Source organism: Cladosporium halotolerans (genome assembly GCF_011745625.1).
Source record: "Cladosporium halotolerans strain TM138-S3 chromosome Unknown Sca6, whole genome shotgun sequence".
Lineage (NCBI taxonomy): Eukaryota > Fungi > Ascomycota > Dothideomycetes > Cladosporiales > Cladosporiaceae > Cladosporium > Cladosporium halotolerans.
The window spans coordinates 678,925-702,308 of record NW_027191457.1 but is presented as its reverse complement, the minus strand read 5'-3'; the positions used below and the strand labels follow the sequence as shown (position 1 = coordinate 702,308).

Genomic DNA, 23,384 nt, shown 5'->3' with positions numbered 1-23,384 from the left:
GTGGCGCTCGCTAGGCGTTCGCTTCGCCCGCCCATTCGGTCGGTCTGCAGCGCACACGCACACGCACGTACGCGAGTCGAAGAAATAATGCCCGTGTGGAGTTTGCGTCAGTCGGTCTGCCTGCTTCCCAGCCTCCTCCCTCCGGCTCGAGCTGGTGTAGGTCGCATTTCGCCCGAACCGTGGGACTGCTTACCTACCTCAGGCTGGATTTTCTTCATGCCGGGTCGAGACGCAAGGGACGCGGAGCCTCTACACACACAGAGCGCGCGCGCGCCGCGCACGCCGTAATCCACACCGCCTCCGCGGATGGCTGGCAGTCGTACGGCAGGCAGGCGTGCGCGCGCGCTCTCTCTCTCTCGCTCTCCTTGCTCGAGCGCTGCGTGCGACTCGGACATAACCGACGACGTACGGGGACAATCGACAATAATGGGCGGACGAAAACGGCAGGAGGTTCTCTTCAGCAGAAGCAGGCTCCTGCGCGTTTCCGCGGCCAGGTTTCAGGCGGGTGCTTTGAGTGCGACGGCGCTTCTCGTGCGCGGCAGCGTTGTCGGTGTTACAGCACGCACACGAGCGGGCGGCGCGCGATCATTGGAGCCACGCGGCGGATGCTCACAGGACACAGCAGCAGCAGGCGAAGCGGGTGTCGTGGCACACACACGCACACACAGGCACACCATTATTACTACACACCTACCGTCTGCGCGACGGCCGAGACGGCGCGAGCTGCCCGGTTTCGTCCTTCAGCATGATTATCTAGTGGGGTGGGCAGGCGGCCTGGGCAGAGACACCATCTGCGCCGGCGTGCCTTAATTCTGCAAGGCCTTCCAGGCAGACACGATGATGATGATGGGCTGGCTGGCGCGGCAGACGCTGCTTGCGCGCGCGCGCGGGTCTCGATGACGGCCAGGCGTGGCTGCGGCTGCGGCTGCTGGTCACGCCGACTCGTGCATATGCGGGCGATCGAGGAATGGCGAGTCGCGGCGAGGGAAGACCTACCTGGTCAGGCTGGTAGTAAGACTCTAATCGTGGGCTGGCGGCGGCAGATTGACGGGCTCGGGGCGGCGGCGGCGGCGGCGGCGGCGGGCGGGATTATTATCCGTGCTATTGCAGAGCCGCGGCTGGGCGAGGGAGATCGCTGGAAAGGCTGTCGCCTATAACCCGTAGCGGGAGTTTAGGCAGTGTGTAGTGTGCAGTGTGCAGTGTGCAGTGTGCAAGTGCTCGCCGGACGCGTGACATTGGCGAGGCTGGATCGGAGCCGTGGGTGGGGTGCGCGAGGGGTTTATGTAGGTGCTATTGCGGCGTGTCGAGGGTATAGGTGTATAGATGGGTGCCAACGTGAGTGCCAACGCGAGTGGTGGGCTGTGGCGGGTGTGAAGGCGTGGCGGGCGAATGGGCGTCGCGCGCGGGTGGATGCAAGTGGGCACGAGGGCGGGTGCAGGCGCTCACCGCCTCCAGGCCGCCGCCTGCCTTTTCGTGCGCGGATGGCTGGCTGCCCGCTTAGCGCCGCCTGCCCCACCATCCCGAGCCAGACGAGACGCGCCAGGCCCGGAGACCCTGCACTCGCCCGCGCACCCGACCCTGCCAGCGTCGACCAACCTACGGTAGATCTCATTTCACTTACACCGCTCGCGCCTGCCGTCTGCGGCGCGTTGCTGACCTTGAGAATATCAATACAACCACGCGCTCGCATACAATCTCCACTGTGCTGTCAGACTCCTCACTACAACGACAACCCTGCGACACTGCTCACCACTCCCCCGGGCGCGCCTCCGCGACGTTGCATCGTGCTGCGTCGACCAGTGGGTGCCGCCGATCGTCTAGCGCCGACTAGGCCGGCAGCGTGCATACCGCCTTTCGCGCTGCAGCTGTAGCGCAGCCTCACCGATCTCGCGACTGCCCGCCGCCTCATCTGCTCCTCTTCACCCAAGTCCTCCGGGCAGCGGTGTAGCAGCAAGAGCGCGCAACTCCCCCAGCAGAACCACTCGCACCGGATCACCGCGTGTCTCAAGCTTCAGCGCGTCCACCACCCCTCGAGCCACTCTGCCCACCGCGGCTGACCCGTCGACAAGAGCTCCGCACGCCTCGCCCTCGCCAACTCGCCTCCGAGTATATTGCCCGCAAACCCCTCGTCCCACGCGCCATGGAAAATCTCGACTTCTCCCAGCAGGACGCCCTGCTCGACTTCACCGCCGCCTACCTCGACCCTACCGACGATCACCGCCCGCAGTCATATCCCTCCTTCGCCTTCCCCCATCAGCCCCAGCTCTGGCACCACCACCTGAGCATCGAGGCCGCGATGGAGAACGAAGGATTGTCTCACCCACAGCACTCGCATCACCACTCGCACTCGTGTCAGCATCCGCAACATCAGCAGCAGCAGCAGCAGCAGCAGCACACGCCTGAGCACCACCACTCGCATCACCACCAGCACCAATATCTGCCCCACGCCGCCTCCTCAAGTCATCACCGCCAGATGCTTCCTCAGCAGTCCGCCATCCCGCAGCACCAACAGCAGCAGCAACCCCATTCCAGCAGGCCAAGCAGCAACCATGCTCATCCTGCGCAGGTGAACAACCTCCAGACGGCTGGCCTGAACATGGACTACTCCACCCTGATGCCCACCGACTGGCAATTTCAGTTCCAGCAGGCCGCCGCCTTCCAGGCGCAACAACAGCAGCAACAGCAGCACCAGGCACAACAACAACAATACTCCCCGGAGTCTTCATCATTACCGCTCAACACCTACAACCTCGGCGCCTTCTCTGGTCAGCTGCAGGCCTCGCCCGTGGACTTCATGCCCGTGTCCGCTTCCGAGAACTACGCCGCTGCTACGACTGGCATCAGCGCCAACGGCTTCATGTCTATGGCCGGCCCGATGGAGTCGATGAACGCTCTCGCCTACCCTCTGAACGACTACCAGAATGATCTCGGCAACTCGTTCAGCCTGAGCCTGCAAAACGCCCTCAACCAGCACGCTGCTGACTCGGCCCACTCGAGCGTCCCCGGCAGCTCGCCCACCGGCACCATCCTCGAGGTCCAATCACTCTCGGACAACGAATGGTCTGCGATCAACTTCAACCCCCACAGGCAGTCGCTCGACTCATTCAGTGGCACCGTCTCAAATCCGAGCCAAAACCTTCACATCCGGACCAACTCGGACTCATCATCAGACGGACCCCACTCGGCCTCTTACCTCTCCGGCAGCTACGAAGAGATTCCTCCCTGGCCGCTGAGCTCGCCTCACGACGAATTCCACAGCCAAGACTACATCGACGCCCAATACCTGCAATCACAAGGTTTCGGCATCGCGCAGGAGCGTGGCGTCCCGCAATCATCGCCTACCTCGTCGTCGTCGCTGGCTGTCAGCCCTACTGCAGGCATTGTTGCTCTGTCCTACGCTTCTGCTGGCTCGTCCTCGACTTCGCCTACTTCGTCTGGCCCGACGTCGCCTCCTCTTCGCCGTCGTAAGTCGCCGTCTGAGAGCACCGCCAAGGTTACCAAGGCGATTGTGAAGAAGTCTCCTACCAGCAGGAAGGACTCCAGTGCCGAGAAGAAGATTGGCCGAAGACGCGGTCCACTCAGGCCCGACCAGAGGCAGCAAGCGCATGAGATCCGCAAACTCCGTGCCTGCCTGCGCTGCAAGTTCCTCAAGAAGACTTGCGACAAGGGAGAGCCTTGTGGCGGTTGCAGGCCCAGCCACGCCCGTCTGTGGCAAGTTCCTTGCACTCGTCTCGACATCAAGGACATCGGCTACTTCATGAAGGACTGGAAGGCCGACTACGAGAGACACGTCAGCCTGGGCTTCAGCGTTAATAACATTAAGGGCTTCAGCACCATGGAGCGTACTCTCTACATCACCCACGGCTATGGTCACTACCTTCCCATCAACGCCCGTGAGGTGTTCGTCAGGGAAGACAAGTGCTTCGACGTCGACTGGGTCGAGTCTCAGACGCTCAACCAGTACGAGCTCACCACCGCCAAGCTTTCCGCTGGCATGGAGGGTGTCAGCACCACTCTGCTGTCTGAGTACCTTGACCGCCACCTTGACCAAGGCTTCGAGAACTTCGTCGATGACTACTTCGAGGGCACTGCTTTCATCACTGAGATCCTCAAGACGGCCTACCGCTACTACGAGAAGGAGAAGACTCCGTCCATCCGCAAGGCACTCAAGCTTGTCCTCGCCTACAACCTGACTGTCCACATCACCATGGTCGAGGGTCTCTCCGACGAGGAGCAGTTCGTTGGCCGTATCGACGATCCCGACAGCAAGTTCAGCGGAAAGACCGTCGCACCTGTGATGATCAACTTCCAGGTCAAGTGCGCTCTCGCCGACATGTGGCGCGAGCTGCAGAAGGACATCCTTGAGGAGCTCTCTTCTCTGTACAGCTCTGTCTACTCTGGTGACAAGCTCAAGAACTGGCCCACGATCTTCATGCTGGCCGCCATCCTCCTCGCCATCTGGGAAGAGATGCAGTTCGACTGCCACTACCGCGTGCCGGACGAGCAGGCCGTCAACAAGTTCTGCGACGACATGGAGACCACTCCGGTCGGTGTCATCGTTGGTCTGTTCCAGGCCATCTCCACCAAGCTGCCTGGTCTTCAGGAGTGGGACACCAGCAAGCACCACAACCTGCTTGGCTCCAACCCTGCCATCTGCGATGCACTCACCGAAGTCAAGGGTCACGTCAACAAATATGGTAAGTTGCAATGGGCAGACAATATCACGTCGACTTTACTAACACCCCCTGCAGAGACGTACCTCAAGGACCGCCAGAACGCCAAGTTCGACCGCGACGACTTTGACAGCCTCAGCGGAAAGTTCCTCAGCAAGCTCGTCATTCGTGCAAACTAGTATGAACACGATGGACAGAGCTTGAATACGGACTTCGGCGACAGCAAGCCAACAGACAGCTGCGGGCTTCCAAGCAGCCGTACCGAGTCCAACGACTCGAAAAACCACGAAATGGGCACCAGCAGCAAGTCTGCTCCAGCCAACGCAGTCAAAGACGAACCCGACGACCAGCAAGGCCTGGCCGCCACCCTCACCGGCCTGAGGAGCTGCACGAACGACGGCCGCCATTTCAGACGGCTTCAGCCGAAGTCAGCAACATAAATCACGAACGACAAAACACGCCAGTGATCCGGATCACATCTTTAACGCTCTTAACGGCTTCTGCACAAACAAGATGAACATCGACGACCTCACACATCCGCTACATTTGACGCGAAACGGCCCACCACCCAAAGCCCGCAAGGGCTCACGATACGAAACTTCCAGTCCGGAGCGGTTGTCTTCCTTTTATCGCGCCAATGGGCACCGGGCAACAGCCCTTGTTCCTCGCTTCTTGCTTTTTTGTTTGCGTTGCTTCTTCGCTTTTTTGCTTTTCTTGCATGTACTTACTCTCCGGCTCGGCTCGCTCGTCTCTTCGCACCGGCGGCAAAACGTTTTTTGCTCTCTTTTGCTTTTTTTTGATTTTACAAGTGTTCGCCGCCATCTAATGATGAGAAACGGACGACAACGGCCATGTTCATCCAGATTCCTTGTCGATGACCTGATCTGAAACTGATGATGACACATGGCATCGAGGGCGTTTTTATGCTGGGGGGCTTGATTTTACTATGGAAACGGCAAACGGACGGACGGATATGAGAATGACTGAAACGGCAGAATCAAACTGACATGATTGATGCGCGCTGAAGCGCGGGGTTTTCCCTCTCTCTCTCTATCTCTCTCTCTCACGATGTAGCGAGCGATGCGATGCAATTGCTATGCTAGCTAGATACGACAGCCTGCGTGTTCTTTTGATTTCCCCCCTTGTGGAAATCAAGGAATGGAATGGAAGTTTTCAACGCTGCTCTTTTTTCTTTTTTTCTTGATCACGGGTTACTCAGTTCGATTTGAATATTTGTGAATGACTGTTGGGTGCTGTGCTGTGCTGTGCTGTGCTGTGCTGTGCTGGCCCGGCTGGCCTAACTATCTCTGACAAGCGATTCCGCTCCGTTTGCTATACTATGCTATGCTATGACCGCCGGCCTCCTGCGGAGGGTGCGCAGATTGCAGTCATCTCTCGCACAGTTGCGGCACCGCTGGTTGCATCGAAACGAACAAACCCACGCACCGACGTGCTGTTGGCAGCGGTACCGTTGGGCCCTGGGGGCTAGAACATAAGGATGGTCGGCCCGAGTCTATGGGGTCAAGCTTCGGGGGGCGTTACCGTCTAGGCCGTTGCGAGGGATTGGAGGAATGGTCTATCGTGGGATTACTACCTATTGTGGGCTCTGGTGCAAGCGAGGCGGAGGATTGAGGGCTGTCGGTTTCGAGCGATGGGAGATATCGGGTGGTTTGCTGCGTGAGGTGGCCCGCCGCACGCACGCGTGATGCGGGACATGGCATGGCATGGCAAGTGAGCTGCGAGTGACGTTTCACGTGGCGGAAGCGACTGGACCCTTCCCTTCGCGTCCTGCCGCCGTGGTGCCAGACGCCCTCCGCGCCCAACCCCCACCCTGGCGCACACATCGATCGACGCTCGTCCCTCCCCTCCCAGACAGACCTCTCTTTCCTTTGCTGCACTGCATCCCGCCCCAGCAAACCGCGCGCCGCCCGCCCTGCCTCCTTATATTGGAGCTCCCTCCCTTAACGCTCATCCTTTCCTTCACCGGCTTCTCCACACTTCACTTCTCGCAGTCTCCACACCCAAGACTCACCAGCCGAACGCAATTCCCGCCTATCCTAGACAGACACAAACACTCCCCTCGCCAACCGTCAACATGGGCAAGGTAAGCGCCTCACCGACTCTGCTGCGTCCCTAGCCGCAGCCGTTAGCCAGCTAGACGCAAGCACGCTAACGGGCCAATCTTCCGCACGCCAGGTCAAATACGTCCTCCTCGACTGCGACAACACGCTCTGCAAGTCCGAGCGCCTCGCCTTCGAGGCCTGCGCCGAGCTCACCAACGAAGTCCTCGAGAAGCACTCGATCGACGCGCGCTACGACGTCGACTCCCTCCTCGAGGACTTCGTCGGCCACAACTTCCGCAACATGCTGCTCGGGCTGCAGAAGAAGCACAGCTTCTCCATGCCCCAGGACGAAGTCGACGACTACGTCGACCGCGAGCTGGGCAAGGTGATCGAGAAGCTGTCGGAGAAGTGCGAGGAGTGCAGCGGCGTGACGCCGCAGCTCGAGTGGGCCAAGGCCCAGGGCTACCCGATGTCCGTCGTCTCGACGTCCGCGAAGCCCCGCGTCGTCGCCTCCCTCATCAAGACCGACCTGCTGCGCTTCTTCCCCGAGCAGCACGTCTACTCCGCCGCCACCTCGCTCAAGCCCCCCAGCTCCAAGCCCGACCCGGCCATCTACCTGCACGCCTGCAGGGAGCTCGGCGTCAGGCCCGAGGACTGCGTCACCGTCGAGGACTCCAAGTCCGGCGCCACGGCTGCCATGCGCGCGGGCATCCCGCTCATCGCTTACGTAGGCGTGTACAGGGAGGAGGAAGGCGAGCGGAAGATGCACGAGATGGCTAAGAAGCTGACGGAGGAGTGCAAGGCGACGGCCGTCATGTACGACTGGTCGGAGTTCCAGGAGTGTCTGGCGAAGGTCGAGGCGGCCGGCAGCGCTTGACTAGCACGAGGGGGGATGCGCAAATCCATGCTGTGAGAGAGAGGGAGAGAGAGCTTTTCGGCTGGCGCGGTCGTGTTTTGACACGGCTGTTGCTATTTGATTTTCTATGGTTTTTTTTCTCTTTTTTACGAATGACACGAGCGACGAGCACACGGTTCACGCAGCACCAGGAGTTTTTTTGTCGGTCGTGGACGCCTTTTACACCCTTCCGATATTTTTTCCCTTTTCTTTTGCTCCTGCTCGCTAGAGGTCTCTTCGGTCAAAGAAGATAGACTCGAGGTAGCTACAACAATTAAAAGGAGAAAAGCTTTTGTCTGCTGCAATTGATTATCTGACGCCCACGCACGTGATGCTGTCCACCCTTATTGCTGGCGGCTGCGAATGGCCTGCACCAAGTCGCCGCAAATCACCTGAGCTCTCATGGGCCAAACTCCACTTTCTTCCTATCCCACGCACATGACAGTTGAGATACTTCAGCGCAGGTCGACAGCACTGCGGCATGGCTGAGTGAGACGGGAGCCTCCCCACGTGTAGCGCAGGTACCTTGTCGTGCTGACCAGTCGTGCCATTTCAGCGCCCATCATTGACCGCTCACCCGACGGGGTGGCATGTACGCGCTTAAGCCGCGATGTGGGACGGGAGAGGCTTCTTGCTGCTTGAGAAGCACAGGCGCGTGGTGATGGGCCATTCATCTTTTATGCGTGTGCAGTCGCATCAACATAGAGCTTGACGTGATTTATCACACCTCGCGCCACGCGCCTCTTATCTCTCAGGTGCCTGGCGATCTTGAAATTGAAGTGAAAGCCGCAGTGCAAGGGTATGACGGCAGTCAGCAAGAACGTCAAGCGCGAGGCCTGGCCGCCCACGGCTTGGCTAGCGCCAGGACCCGTCCAAAGTCTAAACGACGCCCGCGTCCTTGCATTGCACTACAGCTTTCGAACTTCGAAAGTCGCCTCATACCGACCTTTTCGCCTCTCCATCCAACTCGCCCCTGCGAGCGGAACGTCTCTGGAGCCACGCCGCCGTCGGTGTGTTCAGTCGAGCCTGCCATTGAGGGTATCCTGCTGTCTGGCACACTGCATTGATTGAACCCCCACTTCTCTTTCTCTCAACACACCAAACATGACGGACACTCCCGGCAGCCTGCAGAGCAACAGGCGCGACGCCGCCATCGTCGAACCTCACCTGCCAGACGGCTACTCCGCCGAGCCCGAGGCGCTGGTCTCCGACCCGGCCCAGGACGACAACGACAGCGGCATCACCGAGACCCACGAGTCCTCGCTGCTGCTGCAGGGTGGCGACATGCACCGCGACATCTACAAGATCAAAGCCAAGGCCAACGCCCCGCGACGGTCGGCGAGTTTCGCCGCGCCCAACTCGACCCACCTGGACTCCAACCAGCCCTCCGCCGACGAGGTCCTCCAGCCCGGCGGCTTCCGCAGGCAGTACGTCCAGCGGCATCACACCGAGCAGCCGAACTTCCGCAGGCGGCTGAGTCGTGCGGCGGTGCCGGTGACGAAGAACTTCATCGGGTTCCTGGAGCTCTATGGTGACTTCGCAGGCGAAGATCTCCGCGACGACGATGACGACGAGTCCGCTCTCGACGACGACGAGGAGCGGGCGCCGGAGCGCGATGGCCCGGCCGAGAGGCGGCCGCTGCTGGGGAGGCGGAAGAGCTCGCGCCGCGTGAAGCGCGAGGGCGACGCGAGCACGCTGAAGACGTTCTTCACGCTGCTCAAGGCCTTCGTGGGCACCGGCATCTTGTTCCTGCCCAAGGCGTTCCGCAACGGTGGTATCTTGGCGTCGTCCATCACGCTCGTCATGGTCTCGCTCGTCACCTGTGTCTGCTTCAAGCTGCTGCTGCAGTGCAGGGAGAGGTGTGGTGGCGGCGGTTATGGTGAGCTCGGTGAGGCCATCGTCGGCAGCCGCTTCCGGTCGCTCGTGCTGGCGTCGATCACGCTGTCGCAGCTGGGATTCGTCTGCGCGGGTATCATCTTCACCGCCGAGAACATGTACTCGTTCTTCCAGGCCGTGTTGAAGACCCGCCACCTACCGCTCGGCATCAACTCCTTCATCGCCCTGCAGCTCATCCTCCTCGTGCCCCTGGCGCTGATCCGCAACATCTCCAAGCTCGGCCCCGCCGCCCTCCTCGCCGACGTCTTCATCCTCATCGGCGTCGTCTACATCTGGCAATACGACATCACCAGCCTCTCCCACTACGGCATGAACGAAAGCGTCGTCCTCTTCAACCCCTCCACCTTCCCCCTCACCATCGGCAGCGCAATCTTCACCTTCGAGGGCATCGGCCTCATCCTCCCCATCCAGTCCAGCATGAAGCAGCCCGAGCACTTCTCCAAGCTCCTCTACCTCATCATGTTCCTCATCACCTGCGTCTTCACCTCCATCGGCGCCCTCTGCTACGCCACCTTCGGCGAGTTCACCAAGATCCAGATCATCTCCAACTTCCCCCAGGACAGCAAGCTCGTCAACGCCGTCCAGTTCCTCTACTCCCTCGCCGTCCTCGCCGGCGAGCCCGTCCAGCTCTTCCCCGCCATCCGCATCGTCGAGACCTCGCTCTTCGGCGAGAAGGCCACCGGCAAGCGCTCCGCCGCCATTAAGTGGCAGAAGAACGCGCTGCGCGCGGCCGCCATGTGCGCCTGCGGCGTCGTGAGCATCGTCGGCGCTTCCGATCTGGACAAGTTCGTCGCGATCATTGGCAGTTTCGCTTGCGTGCCGCTGGTCTATATTTACCCGGCTTTCTTGCATTATAGGGGTGTCGCGGAGACGAGGCTGGAGAAGGGGTTCGATGTTGCTATGATGGTGTTGGGCGTGGGCGCGATGGGGTACACGACGCTGGTTACGGTTGCGCAGTGGGTTACGTAGAGTGGTCATATTCTCTTGCGAGAGGTTGAGGCGAGGGGATAGAAGGGGTAGGGGTGGAGGCTGGCGCGCGTGAGCGTGGTCGGTTGGTGGGTGCGTTGAGATAGATTGGTGGTTGGGGTTGTATGATATCGGCTGCTGCTGCGGCGTGGTGTGGTGGAGGTAGAGAGGGTGGAAAACGATCACGATCTTTTTTAGAAAACATCTAAGGCTCCTACGAAGATACGACTTCGAGGAGGGAAGGTGCAATGATACAGATTTTGTATAACAAGAGCGATATGGACAAATGCGATTCTACAATTATGTCGTCTCTCTATTCACCCGTCGTCAGAGGTGTGACCGTCGAATTTCAAGCTGATAAACAGGCTGCTAAACTAAGTATTCGTTGATCACAACGAGTGAACAATCGTTTACCAGATCTCTCCACTTTGCTCCCAAGTCCGTGGTCGTCGAATTCGATAACCGAGCGCCTTCCGGCTTCCACAGACCCGGAACCGAAGCACAATCCCTTGATTGCTAGACCCTCCCTCCCAGCAGGCTTCTTCCAGCACTGCCATCGACAGGGATCAACGATCGTCCATCGAAGGGACCAGCTACCTACTTTTTTGTTTAAGCTTTCGAGCTTCCCGCGCTTGATGCGCGATGACGCACGCAGCTGGCGACACGCGCGCCCCGAACGCCCAAGCAGGGCACTGCAGCGGACGGCAAGTGACGACAGGCGTTCTGGCCTGGCCCTGGCAGGTCGGTGATGTCGTTGCGTCGCATTGGGAGGTTGGGGTGGGATGGGGAGACGAGACGCTTTCTTGGGGGCTGCTCTTCGATTTGTCCTGCTTTACTACTACACCTACCCTCCCACCTACTGTATTCTGATTTCTGTTCTCTGGACTTATATTTGAACGACTACTAGCGAAAGGATCTAGCTGAGCGTACATTCCGTCTGTGAGGAGCTTCCCGTCGGATCGACCATCGCGCGACCTGCTGGACACCTAATCCCCATCCGGCTTCCCATCGTCGTCGCAAAACACCTCCAACCATGCCAGAGCTCCAGACTGTCCCCGCCCGCCACGGCGTGGCGACTTTCGTGCCCGCCGGCCAGACGATCAAGATTGTCAACTCGTCCGGCACGCAAGTCGTCGACACCTGGGCCTTCGCGCTGCCGAACCCGGACATCAAGAACGGCGAGGAGCAGAGGCAGGGGAATGGACAGGAGCAGAAAGATGAGAAGAAGCAGAAGGACGAGCAGCCCCAGCAGCAGCAAGCGAAGGAGGTAGAGAAGCCCGCACAGGCCAGGCCTACGCCCAAGAAGAGCAGGAAGAGCGGCATGGATCTCCCCAGCCAGGAGGACGCGGAGAAGGCTACAAAGGAGGGGTTGGCTGCGAAGGGAGAGGAGCAGCAACAGCAGCAGCAGGATGGACAGCAGCCGAAGAAGAACACTTGGAGTTCGTATGTGCCTTCGATTGGCTGGAGTAGCAAGAATGGCGCGAACCAGGGAGGCGAGCAGCCGCCTGCCAATGAGACGGAGAAGCAGAAGAACTCGAGGACTTGGGCCTCGTACATGCCCAGCGGCAAGGGCTACAGCAACTACATCCCTAAGACTGCAAGCGATACGGTGTCTGCGTTCGCGAGCTCGGTAAGGCGATGTCGGAACTGCACGACGGTTGGACTCCACGACTAACACATTCACAGCACCAGCGAGACCCGAACAAATCCTACGTCGAGCAGCTCAAAGACTTCTCCACCACGCCCGTCGGCGCCGCAGGTATCAAAGGTAAACCCCCGCAGCTGCCTCTCGCAGGCACTGACGCCTCGCTCACACAGGAATCGCAGCTCTCTCCGGTTCCGGCTACTCCGGCTCCCTCTACGCCGGCTACCAAGCGTGGAACGCCACGAACGCGCCCAACGCGCCGCCCATGGAGTTCCTCAGCATGACGCATACGCGCTCCTCCACCCTCCACCTCTCGCCCAAGGTCGACGACGTCTTCGTCTCCAACCTCCGCGAGCCCCTCCTCACGCTCGTCGAGGACACCACCGCCACCGGCGCCCACGACACCCTGATCGCCGCTTGCGACCCAGCCCGCTACCGCCAGCTCGGCATCGACCGCTGGGAGGAGCACGGCTCGTGCGCCGAGAACCTCGTGCTGGCCCTCAAAGAGCTCAACGAGCGCGCCGGCCTGCAGGGCGCCAAAGCCGTCGGCGCCGACGTCACGATCAACAACGTCCCCGCGCCGCTGAACCTCTTCATGAACGTGCCGCTGAGCTCCGACGGCGCGCTCGACATGAAAGCCCCGAAGGCGAAAGCCGGCGACTTCGTGCGCCTGCGCGCCGAGCGCGACGTCGTCATCGTCATGTCGTCGTGCCCGCAGGACGTGACGGACATCAACGCGCGCAAGATCCAGGACGCGCACTTCCTCGTCGAGGGCGGCGAGGGCGACGACGGGTCCGCGGAGGACAAGCGCAAGCCGGTCCCGCGCCGCCGCCCGCCGCCGCGCAAGATCAACTCCAACCGCGCGCCGTCGACCGTCGCGACGGGCGAGATGGGCGACGACGACAAGAGCCAGGTCGGCTCCGCGCCGGCTAAGAAGCCGCTGCCCAAGCGCGCGCCGGCCAAGAAGACGGCGCAAAGTCAGGCGGGGCAGGGCGCGACTGCTGCGAAGAAGCCTGCGGCGCCGGCGAAGAAGAAGCCGATTCCCAGGCCTGCGGGCACGCCGGCGAAGGCGGCGGAGGGTGCTGCTAATGGTAGTGCTGGGGAGGCGAAGGCGCCCGTGGAGAAGAAGAAGCCGAGGAAGTTGGTGAGGTCGCCGCCGGCGCAGGAGGGTAATGGGGAGTAGACCGAGTGACGGGGATGATTGCCATGAGCTGATGATTTGATGTGAGTATTCTCAAGAGTATGGGATGGTATTGTACGGTATGGGACGGTATGGTATGGTATGCTTAGTGTTGGGGTTCGATGCGGAGTGCTGTGACTTCTCGACTTCACGCGTCTTGCTGCGACAGCGAGCTTTGCTATTGATGGATTAATCGATTGGATTTGGACGGTAAAATGCACGAACAGACTTTGGAATATATGTAGCCCTAGTAATGAAATACAATCCAGTCCTCAATAAGCTTCACGGAGCAGTACATCCCGGTCGTTGCGTGGAGCCGATGTTGTCTAGATGAAACGTCCAGACGTCTCGTGACAGCACGCGAGAAGAGGAATCGACGGACCGACTACTTCGGTTCTATGTCAATAACGTCTCTCTTCATGAGAAGGTCTGAAAGTCTTTCTCAGAACTGCCGCAGGAAAGGCAAGAGCATTAGTCGCTCAATACTCAACCCCGCCCACCACCATGAAGCTCCACCACCTCCTCGCCCTCGCAACAACAGCAACTGCAGCCCTAACCCACAAAGGCGTCGACTGGTCCTCGCTCCTCGTCGAAGAAGCCGCCGGCCACACCTTCACCGGCCTCGACGGCAAGAAAGCGCCCCTCGAAACCATCCTGTCCGCCAACGGCATCACCATCGTCCGCCAGCGCCTCTGGGCCAACCCCCCAGAAAAAAACTACAACCTCGACTACAACCTCCGGCTCGCCAAACGCGCCCGCGCCGCAAACCTAAACCTCTACCTCGACCTCCACCTCAGCGACACCTGGGCCGACCCCTCGCACCAGACGCCCCCCGCCGGCTGGCCCTCGCCCTCCGACATCGACGCCCTCGCCTGGCGCACCTACAACTACACGCTCGCCGTCTCCAACGCCTTCGCGGCCGCCTCGATCCCCGTGAGCCTCCTCAGCCTCGGCAACGAAATCACCGCAGGCGCGCTCTTCCCCGCGGGCCAGCTGTCGACGTCGAACGGACCCTACAACCTCGCGCGGCTGCTGCACAGCGCCGCCGCGGGCGTGAAAGATAGTAAACTGAGTCCGAAGCCGAAGCTGATGCTGCATCTGGACGACGGGTGGGATCTCGCGAAGCAGGAGTGGTGGTACGATCTGCTGCTGAAGCAGGGCCCGCTGACGAAAGCGGATTTCGACGTGCAGGGCGTGTCGTACTATCCGTTTTACAACCCGAAAGCAACGCTGGGGAGTCTGAAGAGCAGTCTTGCGGGGCTGAAGAAGAAGTATGGGAAGGAGGTGATGGTTGTTGGTACGCATTTTGATTTCATTTCGTCCTTCAATTCCTCGGTGATGGAAATTGCTGACGCCTCCGGTAGAAACGAACTGGCCGACGTCCTGCCCGAGCCCGAAGTACGCCTTCCCGTCCGACGCGAAGAGCATCCCGTTCTCGGCCGCGGGCCAGTCCACGTGGCTGAAGAGCGTGGCGGCCGCGGGCGGCAGCGGGTTGTTTTACTGGGAGCCGGCGTGGACGGACAATGCGGCGCTGGGAAGCAGCTGCGCGAGCAATACGATGTTCGAGTACGGGGGCAAAGCGCTGAGTTCGCTGGCGACGTTCAAGGAGTTGTGAGCGGGGAATTCCGGTGCCCTGATCTGATGGATTCGTGTGGACTGATGTACGATGATGCTTTTGGGTGGTATCATTGGCTTTTCGCTAACTAATGCTACATCAGCGGTTCCCGTCACAGCGGAATGATCAGCAGGGATAAAGATTAAGGAACCAGAAAGAGAGAGAAAGAGCGCGCTCGCTAGAATGAATGTCAAAGACCACACTCCCGGCGTACTACCGAAAGGTGGGACGAATTGAAAAAACCCGCATCACATATCCTTCTTCGTGCCCTCTTCCTCCTCGCTCTCGTCGTCGTTTGTGAACTCGAAAGCGTTACCCTCGCTCTGCCTCCTGCCCCTCCTCTCCCTCAGAGCTTCGTGCAAGTTCTTGCTAACCTCTTCCAAGTTGCTCTTCGACTCGGATTCTTTCGTCGAAGTGAGGGACGTAAGTCGAGTGAGCTTGAAACCGTCCGCGCCGCTGTTGGTTCTGCTGCGGCTGCGATTAGGCGTGCTGGGCCGCGAGTTGAAGAAACCGACGCTGCCGATGTTCTGGAAGCTCTCGTTTCGCGGAAGGTGGTCGCCCGGTCGGCGGGAGGTGGTTGGCGATGGAGGAGTGGCAGGCGTGAAAGAGAAGAATTCGTTGTTGTCACCGCTTTCGCTGGGACGGCGGCGGTAGTCAGGAGTCTTCGGACGCCCTTCAGCCTTGGCATCAGGAACGATGCGCTGCTTATCGAAATCGGGGAATAGCTCGGGACCGAGCTCGTCCACGATATCCGTGATGGCTGCTTGCAACATGGCGCGCCGCTCCCTCAGCTTGACAAGGGTGTTGCTCGAAGTAGGGTTCAGCGATAGCACGAGCGGACGAATCGACTTGAAGATGTCCATGCCGATCTCGCCAAAGCGAAGGGCGGCAAAACAAGCAGACGGGAAGAGAATGATCTGGAACAAGATCACGAACCACATAGGCACATATTCCGGCACGCGGCCACCCACGCGGTTCTTGTATGTCCAGTATGAGCCGATGATCGTATAGATAATGTTGAGCGCCGGTGCGAGAGCCAGAGAAACCATGATCTTCCAAGTAGCGACGACATCCCTAGCCTTGATCTTGACTGAAGAAGCAGCCAGCGCTTCTTTCGATTTCTTAATAGAGATGATCTTTCCAGCAATGAATACAGGCGAGAAGAAGACCAGACCAGGAATGACGGCAATGCTCAGAATGAGAAGTTTGGCCAGGCGGTAAAGCAGGAAAGCGACGACCCTGTACCAGGGGAACTTGGCATACGAAACCTGGTGATCACGGATGCCGAGCTGCATCAGCTGTGTATTGTAATCGAGAACAGCCTTTCGTGTTTTCATGACCCTGGGGTCATCCTTGTATTCGGCGTACCCCTTCAAGAAGCGTCGCTGTAGCTCGACGACAGCAGGCAAAGGCAGCTTCTTGCCCTTTGGGTTGTACAGGCGGCGCACAGCTTGGATGAGCATGAGCGTGTCGTAATCAGGTGCTTGCAATGTGACAGACTTGAGTGCATCTTGTACTTCATTAAGCACCTGGCCCACTGCCTCTCGTCGCTCGCCTGCCTTGTATTTCTCGAGAAGGTCTTGCTCGATCGAGATAGGCTGGCCGAATTCGATCACGCAGCGTGAGCGGAACTTGTGGGCGTTGAAGTAATTCATGCCGACGGGGACGATCGTGACGTTACAATCCGGATTCTTAGCCAACGATCCCAAAGCCATGATAGCCAGGCCGGCCTTTAGCGGCAGAAGCTCAGTCCGGTCGTGGCTGCCACCTTCCGGGAAGATACCAATACAACCGCCCTCGGCCACACGGTCGAAGACAGCATCGTAGACAGCGTGCTGGTCGACATGAGGAGCAACGCTGAACTTGCAGCCCTTCTTGGGCTTCTCGCCTCCGTTCGCATTGGCCAGGTCCGAATCGGAAGCCTTCGGGTCCAAACCAGCCAGCTGCTTCTCGGCGACCTCTCCCTTGAATGGCTTCTTCAACCTGATCTCGTTCGGCCCCAGAATCTCGGCGATCTCAGCGTTCGCGGCAGTGTTCTGGAAGCTAGGTAGGACGAGGAGACCGCCCTTCATAAACTGCGAGTCCTCAAAATTGGTGTTCTCCCCGCGGACCAGAGTAGGATCACCCTCAGGATCAGGGATATAGATGATACCCTGCGCCGGCTTCTTCAAATCCAGCGCTCTCCCGACCGGCACGGCGCCGACCAAGCTCGCCATGGTCCCGACAAACTTCCTGCGCATGCTCTTCTCGGCCACCAGGAACGCAATCCTCCTACGCGCATCGTGCCGAACGGTGCGCATGAGGATGAGCGGGTCGACGAACTGGTTGGCGTGCGGGGCCGCGACGAAGAGGATCGGGCCCTTCCTGGGGATGCGCCATGTCGAGCGGGGGTGGATCTCGCGGAAGAAGAGGTCGACGACGATGGTGAAGACCCACAGGAAGATGTCGTAGACGATGTTGTCGTACGTCTGCTTGCCTCTGTTCGGCATGTTGGGCGGCGACGGCGGCGGCGGCGGTGTGCTCGGCGAGAGCTGGGGCTAGCGGTTTGGGGATTGCATAAATGTGTTGCCGATCAGTCGCGGGCGGTGGAAGTTGTCGCAGTGAAGAGCGATGTGGGTGGAGAGGAGGAGGAGTTGGTGGTATGTGGTGGACGTTGCACGGTCTGCAGGAGGACTCGGGGCTTGTCTTACGGGCGGGGACAAGGTGAGCGGGCAACGGCAGAGTGATGCCACAGAAGATGTTTTGAGCTGTGGTTGAGGCAGCAGGCGGGGCAGCTGCAGCTCTGGGGAAGTTTCGGAAGCGGCCGTGACAGCCCCCGAGAATGGACCCCTGCAGCGTTTATGTAAGGCAAGGTAGCCAACCGAACCAACCACAGATGGGATTGCAAAGTTGATGGAAAGTGGACTGGACCTGTCGTCTGGCGTCATGTATGAAGCATCAATTGGGTATCACTTCAATAACTATTCGTATGAAATCCATTGACGTTACCCCCAAGCTCAAGATTGCTCGCTCGTCCATCTTCCTTCGGCCTACGCTTATATCTGCCAAAAGGAACCGACACCATGCGTTCCGCCGCTGGAAGCCCACAATCAACCCAACTTTTATGCAAAACCCATAACACCTGCATACTCGGTATCCTAGGCAGGTAATACCAAACACAGCACAAAACTCCAACCCCCAGCGTCAACGGCCCAACAACAGCCCAAAAGACCCAAAAGTTCGTGGCGACCCTAATTCTCGACACGCTGAAATCGTTGTCGAAGAAAGGGGTATCGAACACGCTCGCAACGCCCGTCGCCGGCAGGAAGATAAGCGTGAGCGCGGCGATGAACTTCATCGCGCGCGAGTCGGCCTTCAGGACCGCACTGTCGGCCTGCGTCACCATCGTACGGGTCATCTGGACGACGTTCAGGATGCGTTGCTCCACGCTGTGCAGGCGCAGGGATGTCGAGTGGAAGTTGCGTCTGCGGTATTCGATGGCGTCGGCTGCGGCGGCTGTCAGGGGAGACGGCGAGAGGTCTTGTTTGAGCTTCAGTTTGGCGGAGATGGCGTCGAGGGTGGCGATGCTGGCGGCGCCGGCTTCGACCATGAAGACGCAGTTCCTGCGCGATCAATGTAAGTGAACGATGTGAGATGCAGGTAAAGGGATGACAGTACTTCTGGATGTTGTTAAGATGCCGGAAACTGAAATCGCTGAAATCCCTGCCATACTTGCCCAAGTCCCCAGCACGTTGCACCGCCTCCCTCTCCGCCGGGTTGACCGCCCTGGAGAGTTTCCAGACCGCTTGATCGTAGACTTCGTGAAGATCGTTGAACAGCACCTCGAAGAGCAAATAAGGCTCCTCCGTGATATCGCTCCAAGCCCGATTCCCAAGCAATCTCTGAAAATGCTCTACAACCTCACTCGGCGCCCCAAAACACAACAGCGTCACGACCTTCTCCCCATCCAACCCCCAACCCGCCGGCTCGACGTGCAGGAAGAAATCGCACATGATCCACAGCATGCTCGGATCCTTGCAGACTCCCGCCTTGTGGTCATCCTGCAAGTACCCCAAATCGCGAATCGCCCCGCTCTCGTCGACGAACACATTCCGGCACAGGAAGTGAAACCACGCGATCTCGACCTCGCTCTCCCCAAGCACCCTCGAGGCCCCGAACGCATGGCTGACGTTCCGCATGCGCTCCGCGGGCACCGCCGACGGGACGGAGTAGTGCCTGAACAGCGCGCGGAACTGCTGCGCTTCGTCGGCGTCGTGCTGCTGTGGCGCGAGGGGCAGCAGGACGACGCGCAGCCGGCTGCGAGAGGTGGAGAGCGAGGCTGTGAGGTCTTGGACGCTGTCGAAGGTGCGGTCGCGGTCGTCCCAGGGGAGGTCGGCTTTGTCGCCCCATTGCAGGCAGCGGATGAAGGGTTCGCCTTTGGGGCGTGGCTTGCCGATCAGGCCGTTGGGGTAGCGTTCTAGCTGGCGGTCGTCTTCGCAGAATGCGGACATTGCTTTGAAAGTCGCCTCGAATGGTAAGAATAACGGAACCGACGCTCGAACGCTAGGCCAAGGACAAGACTCTGTACGGCCCCGTCGCTCTGCAGCGGGAGGATCCAGAGGATGTATGTGTGAGTATAGAACTAGAGTAGGAACATGTCCCGCCACGAACACCTTCACTGAAGAAATCGTCCCGAAGCCAAAAGAAGGGCATGCTCACTTTGCCTTTCTCAGCCCCAGGCGTCTCGCGCTCTGCTGATGCGCGCACATGCATGCATGCATGCATGCATGCACATCTCGCACGACGGTCGCTCCTGGAGGCGCCGTCCGTCGGCGCCCCGAAGTCTGCAGCGCTTGCAAGCTGCATGAAGAACCCCGCCCTGCGCGGCTGGCGAGCCTGACTCGAGACGCCTCTTGCATTAAGGAAGCACGGCCTCAACGGTTTGTATTAGGGACTGGTGAATTATGTCTGCAGGATGTGTTTCATGCAAGCGCTGGTTGCGGGTCGGTTCATGCAGGTAGGATGCAGAAGCGCGGATGTGTCGGATTGTCGTTTCCGGTCATCCGTGTCGTTGGGAGGATCAAGCTGTTCTAAATGATGTATACGCGACGACTTCGTCGTCGTCATTGTCGTCGTCGTATAGTCGTACCCCATAGTGATGTGAGGCCATGAGAATGATTCAGTCCGGACAAAATGCAAGAGCAAGAAATTACATGGAGACGAAGAAGTTCCGGCGGGGCTTGAAAGTCCCCTTCAATAGTAGATTCACTGCTCAAACACTGAATGCAACCAAACTGCTTGTACAATGATAGCATCGTCGGTTCTCCGTCTGCTTCTCTGCCAGAGCTCCTCGCCAGTCGCTCACTGGATCTGTATTGCGCTATCTTGTTTCCTTCAAGCCAATCATCCGTCTGCGGACACGTAAGATCGAACCCATTCTTGGTGTATCGATGATACGGCTGAATTCCTGATTCCATCCGTCCTTTCCTTCCCTTCCCTTCAATCCCTCGTTCGCTCTATAGGACGACGCTCGTTCTTCCAGTGTACATGATGCCAATCAAAGCGTGAAGTTGGCGTCTCTTCCTTAGTGGGCAGGGACTGCCCGCAAGCATCAGCCGATGCCCTTCCGCTCAGAATGCGTCGGCTGACAAGAGACCATTGGCGACGGCAGTGTGGATTACGAAGCCGTCGCGCCGTTCTGTTCAACGCAGCATCGAGTTGCGACAAGGCCATCTTGTATTCAATCGAAGAGGGCCGTCGACCGAGAGTTGCCAGGGAACAGCTAGGGCCATCGTTATACGAGGGTGAGCGATACCCCTGGTCGCGAGACCATCGCCGACGACTGGGTGACGTGCGTTCGCCGTTTTTTTGCACGGCGGGGAGGTTGCACGCGCCTGGACCCCTTCGATCCATTCGCTCCAATCCAATCCAATCCAGTGCGCTCAGACCAAACCAGATCGGATGAGCTGTCGCGCATACCCATTCACCCCTCCGAGCAAGAGCCCCGCACCAGCTCGCATTCCCTCAAATCCAGATCCGTCATCGAACCCGCAAAACAACCCCATCTTCACGAAATCCTCTGCAGCAACCTCGCCCCGCGACCCCTAACCCCGGCGTCCGTCGCGCAGCTCGCAACAACCCTCAGCGGATCCGCCAGCGTCATCGCCTCCCCACCCAGCACGCCGACCTCCCTCATCTCGACCCTGGGGCTCCCCTCCGGCGTGCCGGACGCCTCCCTGTCGCCGTCCAGAATCGCCGCCGCGAGCCCCACGATCGCCCTGAAATCGGCGCCGAAGGGCTCGAAATCGACGTCCCGCACGCCGCGCACGGACGCCAGCACCAGCGTGCTGAGGTGGTTGGCCTTGAGCACGCGCGCGCGGCGGACGTCGGGCGTCGAGAGGGCGGGCATGGCGGTTGCGAGGAAGGCGCTGAAGGCGGCTTCCCACTGCTCGAGCCAGGGGCGGAAGCGGTGCATTTCGGCCAGCGTGGCGGCCGCCGCGGGCGAGGCGGGCGGGGCGTCGAGGAGGGCGCGGAAGAGGGTCTTGAGCTTTGCGCTGCAGAGGTGCAGCGTTGCTTGGGATTGCGTGAGGGTGGTGGTGCGGGGCACGGCGGGCATGGGGAGCTCGCGCGAGGCGCGGGGGTTGGCGGTGGGGGTTGCGAGGGGGGAGGGGGTGTGCGCGGGCCAGGGGGAGGGGGTGGAGTTGCGGCTTGAGGGGCGCGAGGCGGAGGGGCTGCTGGAGAGGTATTCGATTGGTTTGGTGGTGTCGAGGGCGAGTTTGGCGCGGAGGTCGGACATGGCGTCTGGTGAGGTCTGGTACCATAACATGTCGGTTTGTGGATGTGAGTTGTGGTGGATTGTTGGGCCCGGGAGGGTTGAGACCGGATGTGGGTTGGTTCTTTCGAAGCCAGAGGGTTATTGTGGTCGATGGGAGGATGTGGACGGTCGGTTTCACCCAAGGTTTGTGGAAGAAGAGGAGAGAGGATTAACGTTTTCTCCGATGAGGTCGATCAGTGGTGTTAGTGACGAATTGTGAGGAGCGATCGACAGAGGGTTGGCCAGCGAGGGAGAGATTGCCCGTTGCAAGTAGTGTGGGTGTGTGGGCTGCGGATGCAGAGAGATCGACGCTCCGGGCCCTTGGGGAAGGAGGTTGCGGCGACGTCAGGTTTTGGAAGAGAGGCGACAGCGTTTGGGATGTGAGACGGCAGGGCGGAGGTTGAAGGATGCTGCAGAGTGGGAGCCGTGCACCGCGCATGTCATCGGTGCAGGTGAAAATAGACGACGGGCCCGAATGGAATAGGGCATCGCTTCCAACCCCCATACTCGCCATGCGCACCGGGTGGGCCCCTCGTCTGCCGATGAGACCGAATCCGTTACAAGTCGGCTTACATGACAAGGAAAGGCGCGCGCCAAGCCGTGGCCGTATACATCCCAATGCCCGAGCCAGCAGGCCCAGTCGCAGCTGAGTGTGCTGGTGCGCGTGAGTCTCGTCACCGACCTGCTCTCGCCAGCAGGATCACCAAGCATCTGGGCCGCGCTTGGGGGGACGTTCCATTATTGCCGCTGCTGCTGCGGGTCACGATACCTGAGCCCGCCGCGGCCGCGCACCCACCCACCTACCGCCGGGCCAAGCAAGCCCTACCATTGCGAGGCGAACAGGTGTGTACCTCCACCTGGAGCCCTCCCTTCCTGCTCGCGCCTCCGAGGAGCAGTCCCGCGAGCGCGCGTCGGCGGACCCGCTGCCGCTTTGGGAGGTGGGCTCCGGACGAGCCGGTATCAGCGCGCAGATGTGGTATAGGTGCGCGGCAGGCTGCGAGACACAGGGCGAGGCTGGCTGGTTCTCGCCCGCCAGGCGCTGGGCTCGCGAGGCCGTGGGCGGTGGCAGAAGCTCGTAGCTTCGGCGGACAGGCGCGCAGGCCTGTCCCTGAGGTACCGTCACCGCGTACCGGACGGAGATTCGTTGCCACATGGCTCGAGCCGTTGCTTAGCGCGCACACATGGCAGCCCGCCGGCGGTTGACGTAGGGTGGGGGCGCTGGCGCAGGCGCTGGCGCTGGCGGGCTTCGCAGGCCGGCCGCGCCTCGTAGCGCTCGTATGCAGTCCGAGACTCCCAAATCGGCGCGCGCGGCGGCGTGAGGGATCCCTGAGCTTAACACTGGCTACTGCGCTGCGCCGGGCGGGTCGCGCAGGTTGAGCAGAGTCGACGAGGCCGCGGCGCCAACGGCCACCAGCGCAGGCCTGCCGTGTGCCGCCAGCGCGAGGAGGATGGATGCATGGATGGAGGGATGCCGAGCGCTCCGAGAGTGGTCGGCACGCCGAAGACAACACCAGCGCCAGCACCAGCACCAGGAGCACTGGCTGCACCGCAAGGTTGGCGCGCGCGATGGATGGCTCCAAGGCCCATAGACTCGCGAGGCCCGGACGCGGCGCCGTGGGAGCGGGACGGCGCATGCGTAGGTGCTGTGTGTCTGAGTT

General features: G+C 60.2%; 7 protein-coding genes across 7 annotated transcripts; 5 read left to right on the top strand and 2 right to left on the bottom strand.

The window, feature by feature from the left end:
• Window positions 1-2,140: 2,140 nt before the first annotated feature.
• Window positions 2,141-5,855, top strand: WHR41_02580 (uncharacterized protein; the record flags this gene model as incomplete). The annotated part of the gene is made up of 2 exons (XM_069371186.1): window positions 2,141-4,697; window positions 4,752-5,855. 2 exons carry the CDS (start codon window positions 2,141-2,143, stop codon window positions 4,850-4,852), a joined length of 2,658 nt encoding a protein of 885 aa, XP_069232024.1. The 3' UTR covers window positions 4,853-5,855.
• Window positions 5,856-6,532: 677 nt separating this feature from the next.
• Window positions 6,533-7,936, top strand: WHR41_02579 (uncharacterized protein). The gene is made up of 2 exons (XM_069371185.1): window positions 6,533-6,777; window positions 6,870-7,936. The coding sequence occupies exons 1-2, from the start codon at window positions 6,769-6,771 to the stop codon at window positions 7,611-7,613; spliced, it is 753 nt and encodes a 250-aa protein (XP_069231878.1). The 5' UTR covers window positions 6,533-6,768; the 3' UTR covers window positions 7,614-7,936.
• A 799-nt stretch (window positions 7,937-8,735) lies between these two features.
• Window positions 8,736-10,496, top strand: WHR41_02578 (uncharacterized protein; the record flags this gene model as incomplete). The annotated part of the gene is made up of 1 exon (XM_069371184.1): window positions 8,736-10,496. One exon carries the CDS (start codon window positions 8,736-8,738, stop codon window positions 10,494-10,496), a length of 1,761 nt encoding a protein of 586 aa, XP_069231877.1.
• Window positions 10,497-11,260: 764 nt separating this feature from the next.
• WHR41_02577 (uncharacterized protein) lies at window positions 11,261-13,321 on the top strand (the record flags this gene model as incomplete). The annotated part of the gene is made up of 3 exons (XM_069371183.1): window positions 11,261-12,123; window positions 12,180-12,261; window positions 12,321-13,321. Exons 1-3 carry the CDS (start codon window positions 11,527-11,529, stop codon window positions 13,319-13,321), a joined length of 1,680 nt encoding a protein of 559 aa, XP_069231876.1. The 5' UTR covers window positions 11,261-11,526.
• Window positions 13,322-13,822: 501 nt separating this feature from the next.
• WHR41_02576 (uncharacterized protein) lies at window positions 13,823-14,933 on the top strand (the record flags this gene model as incomplete). Its single annotated transcript, XM_069371182.1, has 2 exons — window positions 13,823-14,615; window positions 14,683-14,933. The coding sequence occupies 2 exons, from the start codon at window positions 13,823-13,825 to the stop codon at window positions 14,931-14,933; spliced, it is 1,044 nt and encodes a 347-aa protein (XP_069231875.1).
• A 248-nt stretch (window positions 14,934-15,181) lies between these two features.
• WHR41_02575 (uncharacterized protein) lies at window positions 15,182-17,422 on the bottom strand (the record flags this gene model as incomplete). The annotated part of the gene is made up of 1 exon (XM_069371181.1): window positions 15,182-17,422. The coding sequence occupies one exon, from the start codon at window positions 17,420-17,422 to the stop codon at window positions 15,182-15,184; it is 2,241 nt and encodes a 746-aa protein (XP_069231874.1).
• Window positions 17,423-18,034: 612 nt separating this feature from the next.
• Window positions 18,035-19,423, bottom strand: WHR41_02574 (uncharacterized protein; the record flags this gene model as incomplete). Its single annotated transcript, XM_069371180.1, has 3 exons — window positions 18,035-18,070; window positions 18,130-18,535; window positions 18,591-19,423. 3 exons carry the CDS (start codon window positions 19,421-19,423, stop codon window positions 18,035-18,037), a joined length of 1,275 nt encoding a protein of 424 aa, XP_069231873.1.
• Between the last annotated feature and the right edge of the window lie 3,961 nt (window positions 19,424-23,384).